The sequence below is a fragment of the Lethenteron reissneri genome, chromosome 38, assembly GCF_015708825.2.
Source record: "Lethenteron reissneri isolate LAM-NWPU_2019-01 chromosome 38, ASM1570882v1, whole genome shotgun sequence".
Taxonomy (NCBI): domain Eukaryota; kingdom Metazoa; phylum Chordata; class Hyperoartia; order Petromyzontiformes; family Petromyzontidae; genus Lethenteron; species Lethenteron reissneri.
The window spans coordinates 1,201,533-1,223,649 of record NC_083816.1 but is presented as its reverse complement, the minus strand read 5'-3'; the positions used below and the strand labels follow the sequence as shown (position 1 = coordinate 1,223,649).

Sequence of the window (22,117 nt, the reverse complement as noted above, 5' to 3'; positions counted from 1 at the left end):
CGCACACGCGTGCATCTCGCCATGCTCGAGTGTGTACGTGTGCGAGTGCACACTCACTTCTGTGGGTATTCATTGAGCGTCGTCAGTTTTGCAAGCCGAGTGTATTTTTACCGCGAGTCTGCGGGGCAGAGTTTCGCACACATCCCTTCGCGTGCCACCAGCGGCTCCTGCCTCCCCCCCGAGAGGTTATTAGGGACATTTCTACCTGATAAGTTGCAGATGCCACCTGCTCGGCTCTCTGAAATCTGCATTGCACTTTCCGCTTCAAAGGCCATGGCAGGCGAGGGTCGGGGGGGCGGTGGATGCCAGCAAATGCGCGTGCCTTTTGCGTGCGAGTATGCGCATGCACACGTGAGTTTGGACGAGGCGTATGTGTACGCCCGCGTGTGTGTGTGCAAGGGTGTACGTTCGCCCGTGGCGAGTGTGCTTGTGCGGGCGTCCGCTTGTGAGCGCATGAGCACATGTTTTGATATAGGGTATGGGGACCAGCAGTGGAGTGAACGATGACAGAACGAATCACAAAGGAAAATAAACATGAATAAGGATTAATGTCACTGGACTAGCCACGAATTTTTTTCATTTCTTGAGTTTGGTTTGAATTGTCTCAATAGTTTAGCATGGAATTCCCACAGAAACGTCCTGATGTTTTACGAGTTTAGATATTGCCAGAAATATTTGCGTAGCGTGTAACCATGGACGTCAATTGAAATTGCGTGTTGTGTGCGTTGATTGTATTTGTGGATTGACAGTAAAAGTATACCGTTTAAAGCGGTTGTGGGATTCGTATTCTCACCGAGAAGGCATTGAGGGTCCCAGTCCGAGAATATGCATGTCCTCGGCAAGCACGTATGAATAATCACACCGCGGTAAGTAGCTGATACAAATTATGTGAACAAGATTATTTTAAATAAAAGCTGTAGCTTTAAAAAATAAATCGCGAAATTCACAAATGAAGGTGGCAATAGAAGTGAGATGGTGGGGGGAGCAGGAGGGAGGGGAAGTGGAATGAGACAGATGGGGCAGAGACACGAGAAGGACGTGGCACCTGCTCCAATCGCGCCGGCAGATATTTGTAATTCTTCGTCACTCGTTCCAGATCAGAGGGAGTTGTAAACACAATCTTATTTTAAACAGGGATGATTACGTTTCCCTAACAACCGGCGTTCAATGCGCCCTGTAAAGAGATGAACAAGTAGTTGTTAATTGGCATCTCAAGCAGGCCCAGACTGTCCTCGGATCGATTCATTCTGAGCGGAGCGTGCGGGTGCACGGTGGTGACAACCTGGACCACACAGCCAGCATCGGCCGCCAGGTGTGCCTCTCGCCACACCACCCCACCCACACCTGTCCTCGTGATGGCCAACGTCATCATTTGTCCCATTCGTCCACAAAGCCACCACCTATGTTTTGTTCTTCTTTTATGTGGTCTGTATGCTTAAACCTCCATGCAAATGCTTTATCGCAGCGGCTTTTGGCTAACCATCGAACATAGGCGGCCACTGCATCACGCATTTTCAGATGCGCTTCTGCGGCCGTTTGGAATGCTCTTCCTTCTGATATTAGGAAGCCACTGGAATTATGCACTTTTAAATCTAATTTTAAAACTCTTTTGAACTTATTGTGTGTTTAGTTTGTTTTCCTTCCTCGCACCTCAGATTAGCAGGTTTGCTATGTACGGTGCAAAAGAAGTTCAACATACATACACATTTACGTGTTTGCACACATACACGCCTAGTCAGAGGCCACCTTCTGCCAAGATATTTCAGACCTCGCTTCTGTACAAAGATGACCTTTACAGGCAGCATAAAGAGCTTCAGTTTTAAGTGCCAGGCTGACGCATTTCGTAATGGACTTGTGATGTTCTCATGCGGAACTTGTGTAGTGAATGGCCGTCAATGATTTGCAGTCCTATTATGTTAGCTCATTTGCTTGGGGAAAGTGCTCAAATCCGGTGTCGAATGAGTTCACTCGTCGTTGTAATCTTGATGTTGAAATCAAGTCCAAGTGTGTCCGTGCTCATCGGCATTTCAAGGCAAAGCATCTCCCTGGAACAAGCACGCATTGGGGCAAGCACTCGTCTGCAGTGGTGGCTCTGAGCAGGTGTTGGAAATTCCACATTCCCATGGCAGTTCGCAGGTTTCTTTGTAAGGCAACCACTGTTGTCGTCCCAGAGGGCGGTGCTCACGTTCATGCTTGGCTAGGCCACGGTTTGAACTCACAAACTTTCCAATTCTGAGTGAAGTGTGTCCTGAGCACAGCTCCCACCCGTCTGGAAAGAATAGCTATCCAATATAGTGCACGTGCCAATCTTAACAAAAGCGAAGGGGGGGGGGGGTCTGGTTGCGCGCTTTAATTTACGGCGGGCGGGGGGTGAAAGTCACAGTTTGGCTCGCTAATCGAATGAAGGGAGAGGGCGCATTCCACGGTTGGCGCTCGGGGCACCGGCGCTCGACGCATCTGGAGAGTGGCACCAGCCAACGTGGACATCCTCGTTGCTGCAGCTGCTGCTGCTGCCCCCTCACTCCTGCCTGCCCGTTGGTGACCAGCGTTCTTTGGAAAGGACAATTGGAGCATTGCGTTTTTTATAACGGCTGCTTATCTCAGCCCCGTCGCCAGACAGCCTTGGTCATCACGGATAGCCCTGGTGGAGTGCCGTTGGTGCTGTAATCATCGCAGTGACCCCCCTAGATGTGGTCAAATATCATGTGAGGAGCTCTCAATCATCGGAGTCTTTTGATTTAATGAGCAGTCGGGACTGAACTTTGCTGCGACATCGGCGATCAATAAACGTCTCACGCGCGTCTCTCGTGAATGCTGTGACACCCTCGATGGGATCAAAGGTCACGAGCAGGTTTCCCTTGGAGTGCAGCCTTTTCATGCATTTACACGTGTGCGATACGTTGCTCTGTCTAGAGTTATCCGCAGTGCATTGCTTGGCATCGCTCGGCGAGCCTTACACTGTGAGATCCTGCCCTCAAAAGTGTGTGTGTGTGTGCGCGCATGCCAGTTGAATTGTGAACGTGCGAGTGTGTGCCGTACGGTGCATTGGGTGACTTGTTTGCCTTATTGCTTTTGAGATAAATGACGCCTGTTCCTGTTTGGCCGTGCGTGCTTCATACGTGCATTTGAAGTTCACTTTCAATTTATCAACTGATGTGCACACGGGTTCGTACGCTTGTCAAAGACTAATTATTGAATATATTCCCATGGTTAGTCATACTCTTGGCCGGTGCTTAGTCTTAATTAATTTGTTCAATGAAAACTATAATTGTGAATGAATGCGAGTGGTGAGGAAATCGAAGATTGGGAAGAATGTGACTCCGCTAGTTAGTCAGAGCTGGAGTCTCTTTGTATTCTAACAAAACAAATTAATACATTTTGGCTTCAAAATTAAACATGACTTCACGTCCTACATCTTCCCTCGTATTCCCCCAACCTTTCACATTTAATCTTTCTAGAGGCCCAATGCAATGCCTTCAGCCTACAGTACACACAGAGGGTGTTTATATATATTACACAAAAACTTTATAACTCTTGGCTGTTGTCATTAGTGCCGGATGCTATTAAATGTCCTCACATCTAATGCAGTAGAAGTCGATTGGAAATCTCCCGACTCAAATGAGCGTGGGCCGGTGCTCGTCACAATCGGCGACCCTGAGCCAGTGCTCGGAATTCCATGTTACTGGGGCGAGGGCCAATCGTTCCACGATACACCACTGTACGTACGCACAGCTGTGCCGATGTGTGTTTTTTGTTTACTTCGACAAAAACGAGGTAACACATTTCCAGCGAGCGACAAATGCGTTGTTAAACATTCTTTTTATATCTATACACGGCCCCTAAGCATTACCCCCGACAGAGCGGGGAGCGAGCTATGGCCCACGCCTCAAACGCGAGCCCCTCCGAGTGTGCGGTTACCACCGCCGCCGCCGCTGTGAGTGGTGCTACACACAAGGGACATTGGCTCCTGTACCCACAAGCCACCTGGATCTCATCCGACAGCTGCCCCCTCGGGGGGTAATTGAGCAAATTAGTTTCAGGTCAGGTGCTGGAGGGCACAAAGGGCTGTGACCGGTGGGGGCAAGGGGCTCTGATGGAGATGGGAGTGGAGGGGGGGGGGTCACAGTGGGCACAGGAGGTGGCTGGTGGGAGCCGGGGAGGGTGGCGCAGGAGGGGTATAATTAAGGGATGGTGGGGGCTGCGATTTGTGATGTGGTCCGTGTATGGAGGGAAGAGACGGGAGACCACTGAGATGGTACCGCAGTAGTATAGATGTTGTGATGTGATAGAGGTGGAGATCGGCAAGGTATACTGACCATGTTGGAGCTCATAATCAGGGGGCAAGATGTGGATGAGTTGATGCGTTTACCCCGTGTGTGCGAGTGCACGTGTGTGTGTGAGAGCAGTGGTTAGCGCACTGTGCTACACGCACCCGGTGACATGAGTTTGATTACTCACCACAGCTAACATCAGTTTGCGAAGTGATGTCAGAACCGGTCCATGGCCTCGCCTTGGTCAACTCGGTCTGAAATGAGCACTACCTGGTACGCTCTGTAAATATCAGCAGTGGGGAGAGAGACAAATGGTAACCGGCGTGGCGCAGGCCGCTCCCTCGACCGCCGAGCCGGCGTTGACAGTGAACGTGGTTGGTAGTGAACGGAGTGCGATTCTCAAAGTAAGCGATGGCCGTGGTGGCTCGCAAGGAGGAGGCCTGCACGGCGCGTGGCGGAGTGGGCAGGAGCGGTCCAGGTGCGAGCCGTTGCTCCACGACGCTGGCACTCGAGCATGGAGCCAGCGACGTTCGTGCATCGGACGTGCGCTGAAAAACCCCGCAGCCCCGAGCTCGGCGCATCGTGTTACCAGCGCCGTGTTGATCCTGTCTCTCTCACATCTTAACATGGGAACTGCACATTGTCAAGGGTCACTGGGCAAGTTCACAATGTTAAGTTGCGTAATTCTTGGATCGGATGTCAAAATGTGTCATCCACTGCATGCACGTACGTGTCAATGGGAACGTTGTCGGCGGTGTGGGGAGCGGTGGTGCCGCGGTTAGCGCTACGCTACGAACCTGGCAGCCCGAGTTCGATTCCCGCTCACGGCCAGCACCTAGTGACGATTATCTGAACCGGTCCTGGGCCTCCCCTAGGTCGACTCGGCCTCAAATGAGTACCTGGTGCGATGTGTAAACATCACCACTCGGGAGACAAAGGCGGCCGGGCGTGGTGCTGGCCACCCACCCCCTCTCGTGCGGTGATGTGTTTTTTTTATTACATACTGGTGAGGAGTGCATCATGGTCAAGAATGATGCTGTTATATCAATGTTTATGTTCAAGTGCTTTGTTGTTTAAAGTTTCTAACTGTTTAGATAAAATGGTGTAAACGGCTGACTCTTAAAACTGTCTTGTGACTTTGAGGAGTAAACCATTTTTAAGAGTTTTCCTAATAGAGAATTCCAATGGATTTTTTTTTTACCATTCCTCTTTTCACGTGACGAGTGCAGATGCATGAATGCAATTCCACTTGTTGGCAAACTAACATCTGCATGAAAAGTTGTGGCTCGTGTGTTGGTCAGTTAACATTACAGACTCAAGCCCTAAAGCTTTCGCCGCTGCGATTATTGTCACGGTTATCCACGCTCGCTTGAACCTCTCAAGCAAAACTATATTGGCGACGTCATATGTACCGCCCGAATAAGCGATTTAACTTGGGCGATCCGTAATTAAGATGAGAGGGGAGCTGAGCAAAACAAGAAAGCGGAACGTCGTCATGAAGGGCACATTCGTGGTTGCATCGAAAGAAAACTGAGCGATTTATATTTTATGAGCGCCTAGTTTTTGTGAAGAAATGGTGCCAACGGATACAATAATATTTCCGTGTAGCAGTCGATGGAAATGCTGGTCGCTTGGTTGGCGATGCTGGTTTGCCCAGAATGAACAAACTGAACGCTGCTAAAATATTTACGGTCTGGGAAAGGCACAAAGTTATTTTGCTTTTACCGCAGCTGCGCCCAGTTTTACAATATGGTTTGGAGTTTTTACCGCTTATGCTCTTTACCAACAAAAATGCGTTTTATTATGCAACTGAAAATGTGCTGTTTATTATTACTCGTTCACATTTTTTAAATGTTGTGCAGTTGAGAGATTTTTGTTTTTATTCTCTCTCAACCGTGCACCCCTAATCCGCATCGCTTTGTTGTAAATACCATGCCATGCTGATAAAATATGTGGTCGTTATTGTTATTTTCTTTTCTTTTGCCAACTTGCATCTGTGTCGCATTTTGCAGCGCCCTGTGAGATTGACTTCCAAGTCTCTGGTAGTTAACATCTCACAGTGGCAAGATGTGAACTACCTCGCCTGGTATACAGGAGGTTGTGGGTTCGAACCTGACCCTGACGCCTGCTGTATATTTGAAGTTTGCATGTTTTCCCCGTGGTCGGGTGGATTTTACAGTTTTGCCCTCCACCGTTGGAAACACGCGTTTAGAGTTTTTGGCTGTTTTAAATTTCCACATGATGAGCCACTTCATTGGGCTATCATTTGTGGCCAGGTCGCTTCTGAAAAAAGAGCTATATAGTTCAGTCGGCCTTACCTGGTGGAATAAAAACATTTTCTTTTGTTTTAGTAGATGGTGGTAAATATCAGATCGTGGCAGTGGGGTGTTTATATATCAATTTTTTTTACACAAATTTTTCTGACTGGTCACTGACTGTCCACTGTCCCCTACACACCCCTTCTCCCTGTCTACTCGTCAACTTCAGAGCTGCAAGCCTCGGGCACACTCCAGAACTTCTCGCTTCTGAGCAGAAACAACGACTTCCGCATCCTCCTGCTGGACGAGGACCAGGACCGCTTCTACGTGGGAGCCAAGGACCACGTCGTGTCCCTGGACATGAACAACATTGAGCGCGAGCCACTCACGGTAAGAGCGTCCGGACGGTGGCGTCGGCGTGCTCACGTCAGCCACCTCGTTTCTGAGACATTGCCGCCCTTTCGTAGATTTCTGGGACGCTTCTGGGAAAAACACAACTCGTCCGCAATAAAATAATTGTGGGCGGGGGATTTTCTTTTTGGAAGTAGAAACAAATGGAAGAGAAATTCCCAGAACCTTCAACGTTGAAATCTAAACGTGCCGCGCAGACGTCATCGTACTAATTCGAAGCAGTTTCATACAGTGCGACTGCTTCATTTTTTCTGGTTCGTTTATGTAACTGTTCCATGTTGGCTGCGTATTGGATAGGCTGGCCACTTGCCATGGGAATGTGTCATTTCCACCACCTAGGCTCGAGGCTGTCGGGCAGGGATAAACATTGACCGACTTTTATTCATTGATTGGTCGGCAACATCTCATTATAATTGCGTTTGCATCTGTGAAATGAAAATGGCCCATTGACTAAAAGCAGGCACGCAGTCATGGGAAATACACTGTATACCATGCTCGCACTTGGGACTGCACAAATCTGGCACTTAATGCCTCCCCCCCTCGACCCTTCCAGGTGCAAGTCTTTGTTAATCAACTATGCCCGGCAGAGTTTAGCGTTGGATTATAACAGGGAAATGCCACTTTGACTATGCACAAACAAGCAGTGGACTTTAATGGTAAAGTCACTCTAATTCCACGAGCAGTTCAGTTTCCAGTAACCCAACACGTAGCACGCTTGGTTCGGAGTCAAAGAAAATATGTGTAGGCTGGCACGGAAGTTTCGGGTTCAGGTCGACGCTGTGAGCAGGCGAGGGAGGTAAGCGCCTGCGTGGCTGTTTCTGTTGCGAGGGGGGGGGGGTGAAGAAAATGTAAAAAAAAAACTCGCAGAAGAACAGAACACTTAAAGCGTACAATAGCATCATCGGTTTATTGTTTGGTTTCATCGTGTGTTATCGGAAGACTGGTTGAGCGACACGATTTCATGAGCAGAGCGTGCGCGCGATGTTTGAAGCACACCCATTTTGTGTGCGCCCCACTCTGCGGCAATAATCTGTAAAAAAAATAAAAGTGCGCAATTAAATTTATATCATACACTTCAGGAAAAGTATTTAAAAATGAATGACTGGGTTTAACAAACATTTCAATTATGTGTTTGCCAGTTCATATTACGTTAAGCCTCAGCTATTTGTCAAGTCAATAATGATGCATGACTATGCATCACTTCTTTGCAAAATGGAATTGTGGAATGCATTGGATAAGCAAAAGGTACATCCCCCCCCCCTACCCTTTATTGTTTATTTAAAGTTCTGTTCTATAAAGCACACACCCATTCTCATCTGCTTATTTGTCTGGTGCAGGCCTACTGGCCCGCTGGGAGAGACAGCAAGGAAGAGTGCAAGCTGGCGGGCAAAGACGCAGAGGTACGTTGGCACTTAGCTTAGCAGCAGTGTGCACTGTTTTTCCAGAGTGAGAAACTATCATCATCATCATCACCGTTGGCTTTAATAACGACTTAGCCTGCGGTGAGCACTCTTGCCGTGGAAGCGGGTGAATGCTGCACCAAAACGTATGATTCATGCAACAGCCGGATCGTTGTAGGGTTTTTGTGGTTACTGCTGCCAGTGATATAAACACCCACGATTACCATGGCGGAGGATCTTTCATCGCGTCACAAGCGCTGTTCACTTCCTCCACGAGGTAGGAAAATATCAAACTCGGAGCGATGATCGACTCGAATCCTCGGATTGGATTTGAACCTGTGAATATATCTGAGCCTGTCCTGTGCATGCAAATCACTTTCACCAGCCCACGTCACAAAACCCGCACTGATCAGCGTGGTGAGGTATGGTCAAGCAGCCCCCACGACCGACACGGCATGGAGAGGCCTTGATCCAGCAGCGTATTTACTATGGACTGTAAGTGCTGTTTATCTCAGTTTAAATATGCCCAGCGGAACTGAACGGATTCGCTTTTGAGTCATACTGATAAATAAAACCGTTTTACCAAAGAACAGCCTGGAATGCAGAAATTAAACTTTATTTTAACTTTATTGCTCAGCTCGATAGCTTTGTTCTTAACTCCAAAATCGAGTGCTAACGCAGTCGTGGAAATCTTTGGGAATGTCGTCAATTTGAAATAACTCAAGTCCTGCCAGCTGGGTGGTCTATAAAAAATATTAGTTTCACTGTTTCCCTACATCACTGAAGACCTTTTAGTAGAAATCGAATGGTGAACAAACATTAAAATGAGTGTCAGTGACATGAGTCTACTTTGCAGCCCCAGTACATCTGTCAATCTGCTATCTTGTTACAATATCCACTACATATAAAAAGAACACGTTTTTATAATGTAGGCAGTTGTAAGGAAAGTCTTCGGCTCCATCGTGGTTTTTCTAATCTCATCTCATAAATCATCTAACCAACCCTAACATTACAAAATTAGCGTCCGAATCATGAATCAGATGTAACGGCGGGCACACGACACGATTGGCACGCTTTCAAACGCTCGCGCAAATATTTAGCTTTTTTACCCCCGTGGCAGATTTATTAATTTCGGCACGGTCATATGAACTGGCGCCGGCGATATAGGCCTCTATCCGATGGCTTGTGCGGACGGCACCGTAACCCTAGACCCATGCGCGACCCCGTGAACCGGCCGCACCCCCTGGAGCCCGTCGCCCGCCAGAGCGGGCGCGTGGCACGGCGAGAGTCTGCGCGTGCGGCGGAGACAGGTGTGCAAATACAACTGCGTGGGCAGTGCGTCCGCCCGCCCGCGCGCCCGTCCCCCGAGAGCTCGGAAGAAAAGGGCACGGTCGAAAACGCCCCGACATGTCGCTGCGTGGCAGCTTTGAGTGCATTCTTGGGCAACCGTCGCGAAGGCCGCCGCCGTCACCGCCATCGCCGCCGTCACCGCCGTCGCCGGGGACCAACGCGGTGGTGGCGGCGGCGGTTGTAAAGATGCTCGTTGCGATGAATATTTATCACGTTCGGGTCGGCGACGACGTGAATAAGAGTGCAGGAGCAGTTGATGGGTCCTTGTAAGTGCTTCTTTAGTCACATCTGCAGTTAAATCCCCGTGTATATATATATATATATACACTGGCACAGGCCAAAGTTGATTGACGGGTGTGAAGAAGCCTTTGTGACAGCGGAGGGAGAGCGACCGTGGGGGGGGGGGGGGGGGTTAGGATGGCCGCATCACCGCTCCAGACACATGTTCGCCCGAGTCTACATCTCACGAGCAGCTGCGCATGCTTGCCATGAAATTGGCCAGCACCCAACGTGTCAATCACAGCTGATGCAACACTCGAGCGGTCTCCCACAGACATCCACTTTGCACTTGACGAGGCCGAGATGGCTCGCACGCTGGTCCCGGCGGATGCTCCTACACGGTCGATGTACGGAATCAATTGGAAGTTTCTGTACAACGGACAGTGGTCAGGAGCTCTCCCATACGTTGATATGTTGGACCATGAACGTGTTAGTACCATTGAGAGGTGTTGAGAAGAAGAAAAACATGCATGGTAGTCCTTTCACGTGTTTCAATCGGTAGTCCTTTCACGTGTTTCAATCGTGTGTCTAAACATGACACATGACTCGGATGTCTATCACAAAATTGCGATACGAATTCCCAAAATACGTTACATACATACATTGCTGTATGGTTGTGTGCAAAGTTAATATAATTAACCACTTTACATCTATTTGTAGCCTCATCACTCTACTGCAAATGTTAACCAATAATGAGCTCTTGCAGAACATTTTGTTACAATTAATGAATGATTTCCCACTACCTAATTTATCTAAATGCGCAAATACAATTAATATCAATGTGTCCTCAGATGCAGTAACAATGCTTTACTTTAAACATGCACTTGTTTTAGCATTTACACTTCATGAAGAATTACCGTCAGGCGCATATGCTGTTTAGTACGGCTTTAATTCTTGTGCTGGTGACACGTGCCATGCACCAAACCGATACCCACTTCTTCCCTCTCTCTCTCTGACGAGAGGCACAGCCTTCTAATGGCCATTGTTGCATCGGGTGATCTCCATTCACTGATGTGCTGGCGGTGGATTGCAGGTAAAAGCAACCGATGCCTGTGAACCGAGCATTTCCATCGGTAACTGTTGACGTTGACGAATATAAGGACTCAACTATGTACCTATCTACATACATACTAGTTTTTTGCCTTTTGTTTCATAATGAATTGTATTTATATAAACCCTTTTGCTGATTTTTAAAGTGTTATATGGACAGGACAGGTGACATTTTAGCATGTACAGCAACCATAAACACATGAGTAAAACTCTACACAATATACATAGAAGTAAAAACGTAAACATCTTGGGAACAGTAGCCAATCGGCTGTTTTAATTGTCATAGTTGATTCTTGATTTGAAGCTTTCGTGACTGCAGAAATCCATACTCTTTGGTCTTCCAGTTGTTTCTTGCTGTGGTTGTCCCGCCTGATGACGATTGCTTGTGTTGCGATCGAAGCGTCATGATCTATGATTTTTCTACCTCTGTGACTTTACCGAAAGAACCAAAGACTATGTCATAGTTGAATTCAGCACATCAAAATCCATAATGAAGAGCACAAAGCTTGACGACGTCTAAACAATTGTAGACCCGTGTAATTGGAACGTCCGGACCCACGTTCCAAGGGCATGGTTGCGATATCGTAAAGTCGCTCATCGTAGCGCGCGGGGTTGTTGCCGAGCGGCATGTCGCTCGCGCCACGTGTCGCGAGCGACGGCGGTGGTGGTGGAGCCCTTCTTGTCCACCGACGCTGGCGTCTGAAACCCCTGGCGAGCTTCTGCGCTACAAGCAGCAATTATCGTAATTACACCCTTTCGCAATATGCCACTAAAGTTACGTTATTTCACCTATTCAGGTATGATCTAACGCACAATGAATGGTGGTAAAATTATTGTACGTAGTATAACGTTAATGGTTGAGATATGGAAGGTGTTGTAGCTTGTGCGTGTTGTTCCGGATTAAATAGAACAACTTTAACAACAGTTGCTTTTTGTTTCGGTAAAGTTTAACATTTTATACAATCAGATTTAGCAGCTTCGTTAACTTTATTGTAACCGAAATAATAACTCAAATAAAATACCTTTATAGGTACTGAGGCTCCCACAGTGCAATGCTCGATGGTGTGTGGCACAGTTTGGCACCAGCTATCATAGAGTGCGGTCGTGTCACTACAGTTCTCTGCGGTGAGTAACAATGTCTTTAAAATTAGCGGCACTACGCCTCTCTAAATAAAATTATCGCTGAACTGCTTGCGCGTTCCGAGATTCAGCGGTGAACGGGACACCCACCCTGCAACTTCCAGGACGTCTCAGAACGAGAAAGGGTTAACAAAAATAAAATGATAAATGGCACCCTAATCCAACTTGGTTCTCATGGCAACCGTAGTTTTTTTTTCTTTAAATGTGGTTGGAATGAGTGTGTGATTTGGCTTCCCGTTCGGGCAGGTAGCAATTCCGAGGTCATCTCTGGGAGCACAGCCCCACACTGTGGTCCATCAATCAGGGACATCCGTGGAAATATTTTAATGTTTGCACCAGTATTTCTGGCAGGCGAGTGTAATATCTCTCACCCCCCCCCCCCCACCACCCCTCTCCTGGCACCTGGCACAGCAATTGAGCGTTAGATGGGGTTTTTTTACTCCTCTTCATGCAAGCTGCACGCTTTTTTCATAGTTCATCCCAGGAACAATGAAAACCATATTGTTTTTGAGCGGAGGACTGCTACTGGAATGAAATCTATTCCAGATTTCAGGCATGAGCATTTTATTTTCTAATTTCAGGCAGAATTTAGATAAATATGATTTGCTGTGAACTAAAACACCCTTTCAGTTCGTCAGGTAAGTTTTATTTTTGTATTAGACCTGAAACTACAAGAGGACAAAAACCAAGATATTCAGGGAAAAAACAAATATGTATATTTAGTACAAAACCGTAAAGGTGCAGCCCTGCAATTGCTTGCTAACGGCACTGGTGGCAGAAGAGGCCTGCACTACAGGGAGCTGGCAGGGAGCTGGCAGGGCCCCAGGAAAATGTTGATTTTGGACTCGTCTCCCATGCTGACCAGGCGTCTTGGAAGAGGTGGCAGTATCCACCCCACCACGCGCACGACCCGCCGGTTAACTGTTTTATAAACAAACGGGCAAAATATAACATGCCACCTTTTAAAGGACAAATAAGCATTGAATAACCAAAAGGACTTGGAACTAAAATAAATATTGAGATAGAGCAAGCTGCCCATGTCTATCTGCCGTAAGCCTTTAAATACGTAACTTTGTTTGCGAGGACACATTTAATATACCGCACAGAACTGCCTGAAGGGGCGAACAAATGGCGGTCTCATTTAAGTACAAGACTGCAATATAATGACCATAATTTGTTTCGATAGCTTTCACTCGTGAAAAACAAACGCTTGAACTTGTCAATAAACTAAATGACTGCGAAATGAGCACATGTCACCAATTCGTCACGTGTAATACAACACAAGTTGACGACAGCATCGCCAATGCCAAAACATTGAGTGTGGGTCAAGGCAACGGCACCTACGCGCACTCCGGCATGAGAAGTGGCTCGCGAAAGTGTCTTGGGGAAAACCGAGCGCGTCCGAGCCGCTTGGCGAGCGGCTGTGGCTCCCAGGCGCACATCGGCTCAGCGCCACGGCCCCCCCCCTCGCCTCCTGACCCCTCACTCGCCCCCCCCACCCCCCCCCCACCCCCCCCCGAGCGAATGAAACCTGTGAACGTTGCCCGCGCTGGGAATTTCCATCATCTTGAAAATAACGGCGTTGCTCGCCAAATCAAGAGACAGAATAATCCCCGACGCTTCATGTGCTTGCTATGCTACACACGATTGATAATGCACAGCCGTTGTGTGAGGTAAGGCCAGGCGTTGTTGGTTCTTTGCCATTAATAAGACGAAGGCAAATAATTCATCGCCTGCTCATGGAAAAAAAATGGGTCAATAAGGGAACATTGCAAAAAATCTATCCCCTGGGCACACAAACAATACACCCAAACAATGAGAAAAGGAAATAAACACTTCGTTACGTTTATTTTAATATAACCTCGCATTTGCGGCGAGCTATAAATCAACCGCAGATCTGGCATCAAAATGCGCGGGAACTTCTTTGTGCGGCGAGGTGCAGAGAAGTAAGGACAGCTGGATCATTAGATCATCATCCTGTTGCGGATGCAGACTCACAAGGGCCTACCTCTGACACTTGCACATCGTGCATGTGCTCTGTGAACAATGCGTTCTTTTTATATCATTCCACGGGAACACCGAAGTGGGAAGATGATTGAATTTCACTTCCTGCTCTCATAGATATACAATGGCTCGGTGCACACACATCCTGCGTATTTCTTGCATTTCTGGACGTTTGTCTGTGATCCTCTTATCAGAAAATCTAGGTTTCCACAAGGCTCATGATTATTCTTGTCAACCGTGCCCCGCCCCCTCCCTAAAGGGATCTGATGTAAGAAAGTTGAATTTAAAAAAATGTGATCAAAACCACAGTTTTGCAGCTTGCGGTTTTAGTATCTGGGATAAAGTTCAGGGTGGTCGTGCTGTGAGGTCCACTATGAACCCGGCGACACGGGTTCAATTCCCGCTCACGACCAACACCAGTGACGATTATCTGAACCGGTCCTGGGCCTCCCCTAGGTCGACTCAGCCTCAAATGAGTACCTGGTGCGGTGTGTAAACATCACCACTAGGGAGACAAAGGCGGTCGGGCGTGGTGCTGGCCACCCACCCCCTCGTGTACTGTTGCGGCCTTCATAGGTACTCGCTAACAGCACTTGCCCCTACAGTCTGTTAAGGCTATATGGGGGATCTTTGTCTTTGAGGTCCACAGTGCATCAAAAGCGACTGAAAATTGGGGGGGTGACCGAATGGGTGCTTTTCCAATGTTGCCCGGGCGTGCGTAGCTGTTCCCTGCTGCCGATTTCTCTTGGAGAGATGGGGCGACTGATAAAAAAAAACATTCTTTCCGAACCTCCACAATATTGTGTGGCCCACAGGGCCCTTTGGCACTCACTTGATCTCACCTGCAAAGATCAGCCGGTGAGATAAAGGGACTGACGCTCCATATGCCTTAGCCGACTTGACCCGAGCCACGGGTGAATTCACCCACTTCCCTTTTGCCAGTGATTGGCACTAGCGTGCGGTACTTGTATATTTTTTTTTCATAAAGTGCCGTTTTTTTCATTGAGTCAAGTTTTATCAACGATTCGGTTACGTTACAAGAGGAAGAAAGCAATAAAACTTTTACAAATTTCAGCTAAATATTCAGCTATGCCTCCCACAGGCTACTTGCATTCCATTTGATACACAGCATAAAACAAAACATGCCAACCATGATTATAAACAAGAGAATATCTTCCGTGAAATGTTTGGTCAAGTTGAGTCGTAAATTCAGATCTTCATTTAAATTATTTTTATAGCGTGATGTACATGAACACGATAGTCCAGTACGTATAAATGTAGTGCAACTCAGGGATTCCAGCGTTGATTTCATGTGATTAAGAGATCACGGGTGTGCCCTCCCCATTCTTACACAAAAATTGACATTAAATACTTGGTGGGCACGACAACCGTAAAATCGGCCTCCGCTCCGGAAAATTGGGCCCCTTGTTTTTCGCTCTGCGCAACTTTGCGAAAGTGACATCTGGTAAGCACACCACCACACCCGCACGGTCACGTGAATATGCCACGTGGAATAAGCATTTCATTTGAAAGCAGTTAATTTCAAACCTAGGGAATGGATAACGTTAATGATTTTACAGCCCACTGACCATCCAGTGATGAGTGAAGGCCTACTCGTGCGGTGTCGGCGGTGGTTTGTAATATCTGGTCGATGTGGTTCAGTGCGGGTTGGTGTGGGTTGATGAAATGAGGAAGGGGCCTCAGGACCAGGTCAGGTACTGCTTGCCACTGATATTAGCCACGACTGAGAGTTGAACTCTCTGGTTGCTGGGTCCATGGTTGTCACGTGCCAACCAACTCGTACCACTCCACGTCGGTGTGCGTGAATTTGAAATGGCTGTCAGCTGACTTCTCTTCATGGCACAATTGTTGTTTCTGAGCAAGCAATTGCAGGCTTGCACCTTTTCCTTAACCAAGAAATACATTTGTTTTGGGCTTTGGCATAACAGAACGGTACAAGTGTTGGCAAGAGCGCCATCGTTTTGACATTTATCCCCTTCAGTTCCTGAGCGCCGCGTCCGTCCCACGCCCTCACTGCGGAGTGAGAAGCCCCACACTGGGGGTGGGTGCACACCGATCCTGTGAGGCATAGGGCTGCAGCACAGCAGGGCTTCGTGTGCACGGCCGCAGCAGCTTATCTGACCAGCGCAGGGAACTGCTCTCATCCAGGCCTTGTTGGCGATTGCAGTTTTAGTGAGAGTTGAGAGTAACACCCCTTACCCCCCAACACGCAAACCTGCTGATGGAATTGCTTGTACCCGTTGTACCGCTTGGGTGGATAGAGACGGCCCGATTTAGAGACCACTGCCCTCCGATGGATGGACTTTCCTTGAAGGGAGATGGAACCGGCGACTTCTAGATTGTATATCCAGCACCCCAACCATTACATCGTGACATCATTCAAAACGCGAGGATCTATATTAGTGTTGCCCAGGTTGTGCAAGATACTCTTAAAGGATTAGAATAGTTACCTATAATTCTGGTTAAAATTAGATCTTTCCTTTGCACACTGTTGCTACTTCGTCTGAAACAGAATGATACAATCTAGATTTGATACAAGATACTTTCACGCTCATGTGACGAGTGTTGTCGTTACAGAAGGGCTGAGGCAGTGCAGAATGGTAGAATATAACGTAAAATATTCATTATCCACATGAATTCAATGTCGCATGTATTTATTGTCCGGTTTTTTTTTTGCACACACAGTATTCGTGTTTTTTCGCTCATTTGAAAATTCTTGTGAAAAAGCACAGTGCACTTAAACATTTCCACGAAATCGCAATCATATCCATAATCTTCTAATGCTGCAGAGCAGTATTAATTTAGTGGGCAATTTTTGGTCTCATCATCGTCTTTGTTCTCGTTGACAACCTGAGGAGCACAAGTCAAGGCTGGGCCTTCGGATTTAATGTAGTCATCCCCTTCGTCTTGTCGACCAGCAAATGTTTGCGAGGGGCATGCAATTTAGCACGCAGGCTTTCTCAACCAATATCATCCATAATACAGGGTTTGTTTTATGTGTCAGAGCATGTTAAACCCGACACCACCCGTCGTACTCAGATTGTAAATGTCGTGGACTTACTCTCCAACACACCGGTGCGCTGTACTGGTAACGAACTGGCCACGTTCTGTTTACGTGACAAACCTTCACTCATTGGCTGTGTCGGGTGGTGGCGGGTTTAACGACACACTTATATTTCCACGATCTAACCAAAAAAACTGTATTATGGCATGCAATTTCACCCGCAGTGTTATCCAATCAACCAATCGGCGAACCCAGACATATATATGTTTTATATGCATATACAGCCTCTGTGCACTGCTAATCCCTAACAACTTTACGAAATTATCTCAGTCTGCATCTTCACTCGCACAGCTAATTTCGACTGCCAGTCTTCGGTCGCGCTCATCTCTGATAGGTCATCGTCGTCGCCCCCGCGACGCTCCACGATGTCTGTCCACTCGTCGCCGACTAAAACAAATGTCGCTTCGTGAGCGGATATTCTCTTCGGCCTGTTTCGTTTTGACAAATGTAACGCCGCTCTGGGCTTATGTCAGACGACGGTTCGTCGGGATGATGGCTCAGCGACGCCAGCATTCTACAAGGGACTCTCCAGTTTCACCGTCAGAATGACGACCTGCGTGCGACGATGCATATAAAAAAAAATTACCAGGTAAGGCCCACTGAGCTAACATAGCTCTTTTTCAGAAGCGACTTGGCTACGAATGATAGCTCAACCAAGTGGCTTGTCATCATGTGGAAATGTATAGCAGCAGCCAAATACTCAAACACACGTTGATTCTAAATGCGGAGGGGAAAACCGTAGGTCCCGAAGAATGTGTACTACCCAATGCGTTTCGGCTCCGCGGTGTGACCGACCGGCGTGGCGGGAGTTTGAGAAACTCGTCGGAGCAGCGACGACTCTGCAGGATGCTCTAAAGTGCCGTCGCGCCTGCATGCGCGCGGGGCCGTGATGGTGGTGGCGATGGTGGTGGCGAGGCGTGGGACGTGCAACGCGACCCTGGGGGCCGTGAGGCGCGGGAGCCCTCATGCTGGACGACGCGGCTCGAGGATGGATGGATGTTTTTGTAATCCTAGAAAATCCCGATGACCCCGAACGCCGTTCAATTCGTACCAATTCTGTTTGTTTAAGAACATGGATTTTTTTTTTGCATGTTGTTGTTTTTTGCGAACCTGATATTTTTACCTCGTCCATCGAATATATTTTATTTCGATATATATACTCTACCTTCGTTGCTGCACTTATTGCGTGTTATCCTTTCAAAAATCTGAAACACTTCAAAGGAATTCTAAACACACGCACGCATGCAGACTTCCTCCAGGGTTACATGAACTTGACGGGAGGGGGGGGGGAGAAGGAAAAGATCCGGCGAGTATATTACTCGGCGAGTGTTGACCTAACAAGAAGATATTCACAAAGTCTAAACTTCCAACGAGACCTTTGCAACGCAACACAGGACATGTGAACCACGAGGACCCCCCCATCTAATAACCGGCGGCCCGATCCGAGCCCAGCGAGCGTGTGTGCCACTGTGCTTGCACGCTCAGCCGTGCCAGCCCCTCGATGAGAGTCGAAGAGGGACACACTGGAGACTCTGTGTTGTCCTCTGCTTGATTGGCAGTGGTGCGGGGGGGGGGAGGGTTTGGCCGCCACTTTACAGAGAGTCCAGTGTTGCTTTTCGGTTAACTTTTATGGGCCATGTTCTTATTCCCTTACTGTAATCCCAAGCCGTGCAAACAATAAGCCCAAGGGTTTTTTTTTGGGGCCAAATGAGCTTAATATGGTTGCTGACCACATGAAATGCAATGCCGTGCGTTAGTATTCCGGCGTGTCTTTTTTGCCGATGGGAACTTCTCCACATTTACGGTCTGGAGGATTTATTTTCTACCGCTTCGCTTTCTCTTTTCCGTGCTCCTTTGCTCGGATCATTTGAATCTCAGCGATGAGCAAGAACAAGCGAGACCTCCTCCGCCAGAATAAAGAGGCTCTCTTTTTTTTTTTTAATGACCTGGTCTGGGGGGGGGGGGGGCGCCTTGTCGGGCGAAACATTCAGAGTCGTTTTTTTGCGCCACGACCGATCAATGTGGGCATTGTCGCTGCACTCTCGCGGCAGATGCCAACCTGAATGCAAATCTCACACCATGGGAGATAGGGCGAGGATTCGTGGAGCCGTTCCGAGCCACGGGAAAACAGTGGAAGTGCTCTTAAAAGTGTCATCACACCCACCTTGGGTTTCACCTTCATTTTTACTCTCAAGTGGTTTGTGTAGAGCAGCAGGGCGCTGCCAATCCTGGTCGTACATCGGTGCAGTAATCTGCCGATGCTACATTCTTTCCTTTAATGACAAGTTTACAAGCAAAAGGATTACGTCAGAAACAAATGAATGTAATCCTTGTGTTAATCAGTCGGCTTTCTTTGGAGGAAATTGAATGGCCAACGTGAGTGAATGGCTCCCAGATAATGTGTGTTTCCATGCATTGATCGTGTTTGCACTGTGGCCTGTAGATGAAAACTCAATGCCACGTGCGCCTGTCGGTACCAACAAGCGTTCGGGAGGAAAGTCTGACCGGTTCTTTTTAAGGGCCCTCTCCACGTGGACAGTTCACCGCGAACAGAGCATGTCCGAAATTGCATAAGAGACTGCCATTGTTGGGGAGAAATATATCCGAGTAATTGGGCATATAAATGTGGGGGGGGGGGGGGGGGGATATTGAAATTTTAAAACTACATATCGTAAATAATTCCATTTCTGGATGAGGGCCTCCTCTTGCCTTTCGGTCACAGATGTTGTTTGACCATCCTTCACCACGCTGATCAGTGACGGTTGGTGACTGACGTGGTGCCCAGGATTGGTTCGGATATCACTCACCACAGATGTTAGCCGTGGCTGGTCATGGAACCCATGTGATTGATTTCATAGCAGTGTGCTAATGATTGCCACACCACTCCCCATAATAATAATAATATCATGCTTTTTTAACGTTTAGTTATTTTTTTTCCTTAATTTAATTTAACATTTTCAGAAACAATACATTTTACAAGAAGAAGCGTACACTAAATATGTGTGGTACCTTCAACTTATAAAAAACTATTAAACAATTTTTATTTTACCAGTTAAGGCTATATACAGCTCTTTTTCACATGTGACTTTGATCAAGTTATAGCTCAACGAAGTGGCTTATCATGTAGAAATTGACAGCAGCCAAATACTCTAAACGCAAGCTTCTAAATGTGGAGGGAAAAACCGCAGGATCCGGAGAAAAATCCACGCCACCACGGGGAGAGAGACACGCAAACTCCAAATATACAGCAGCAGGCGTCGGGGTTGCGATAAAACCCACGGCCTCCTGCATACCAGGCGAGAGAGTTAATGTCTCGGCACTCCAATGGCAAAATAATGGCTAAATAGTTTATGGCAAAATAAAAATATAATACCGACCTGCCTGCGTGAGATGTTTTGACCGTTAATAAATTCCATGTAAACGTTTGCATTGCTCAAATAGTTGTGCAGAGGCCGTCTTACACGCCGGCTTTACAGTGACATCTCGCCACGCCATGGGCTACACCACACAAGTCTGCTGGTGCCTTCGCAGAAAGTTAAACTCCTTTTGATTCGCAGACATTGCCAGAAACCTGGTCTCCAAAGTTTCCACGAACAACATTTTAAATCTTTATAATGTAAAAAAACAAAAATCTCCTCAAGTTTCTTTGGCCTCAATCTTTTATCGTCATCTTTCCATGGATATCCGTCGAGCAGATTTCTCTACGTTGCCTTTCCAGCAATGCAGCGAAAAGAGGAAAGTAAGACCCAAAGGGTACGATCCTACTACGATGGATTCTGGCAGAAGGGGCTAAGATGGATCAAATGTTGATGTCGCGACCGAACATACCTATCAACATAAGTATCAACAGGCCTTACATGATGATCATATCAATATACGTATCAACATGCCTGACATGGAAGGAGATCCTATGAGGCATGTGAATAGATCTATTTGAACATTCGTTGAATAAATATACGTTGCTCGTACATTTTCTTTCTTAACTTCACAATGTAAATGTCCGTATGAAACCTAATATTTACAAACATCTGCTGAGTGGGATCCACGGTGTGACCAAGATAGTCCAGTTAAGCACACTTGTGTATTGCTTTGATGGAGGGTTGTTGTTGCGCAACAACAACCGTACCGAGTGCAGAAAGAAACGTAACCCCCCCCCCCCCATGTGCATTTGCCAAAAAATCCGCTGTTTCCAGTTCATTCAACGCGCGCAGGGATCGCCGCTCCTTGCCAACGTGCGAGGCGTGGCGACAGACGTGGTATGTTGTGTGCAGCTCCGACGTGACGGCGCGGGCGAGCCGCGTGCGGTGGTGGCGGCACCGCCACGCTCGTTCACGGGTCTGACGATCACATCCAGGCGGCGCTGCGGCAGCGCTGCGGCGGCGCTGGCCGCATGCGCGCCGCGTGGAGCTCGTCGTCTCGTGACACGAAGTTTTCTCCGCGGCGTTTAAACTGGACGCGTTTTTTTTTTTGTTTCAATTGTGATTCATTATTTCAACGCCGGCCGTTTTTTTTTTAAAGCTCGCTGAAACACGCGTCAAGCAGACGCGTCTGCGTCGAGCCCCGCTTGTTTTCAATTTGCAGCGTGTCAAACGAGAAGATAGTGTCATCTTAAATGGGGGGGGGGGGGGGGGGGGTAGAGTAAGCCCTTATTCTGGAAGCTGTAGTCGGCACAGATATTTTCCCAGACGTATCAGTTGTGCTGTATCGAAACCAGCATATGATTCCGAAAGCATTGAGATGAATGAGGACATCGTTTGAAATTGCTATGGTTGGGAGATGTCCTGACTTTAAATAAAACAATGCGGCTAAGCTGGAGAGACCGCTGTGAGCTACTGAAACATATATAGGCTTGTTAGAAATATACAGGCT

At 47.6% G+C, this 22,117-nt stretch overlaps 1 protein-coding gene across 4 annotated transcripts in view; it reads left to right on the top strand.

The window, feature by feature from the left end:
- Nucleotides 1-22,117, top strand: part of LOC133351719 (semaphorin-3F-like) — a 364,354-nt gene that overhangs the window by 310,716 nt on the left and 31,521 nt on the right. For all 4 annotated transcript variants that reach the window (XM_061567144.1, XM_061567143.1, XM_061567142.1 and 1 more), the window contains 2 exons: nt 6,759-6,919; nt 8,278-8,340. In XM_061567144.1, the coding sequence (XP_061423128.1) occupies nt 6,759-6,919; nt 8,278-8,340 (224 nt within the window). The remainder of the gene's footprint in view (nt 1-6,758; nt 6,920-8,277; nt 8,341-22,117) is intronic.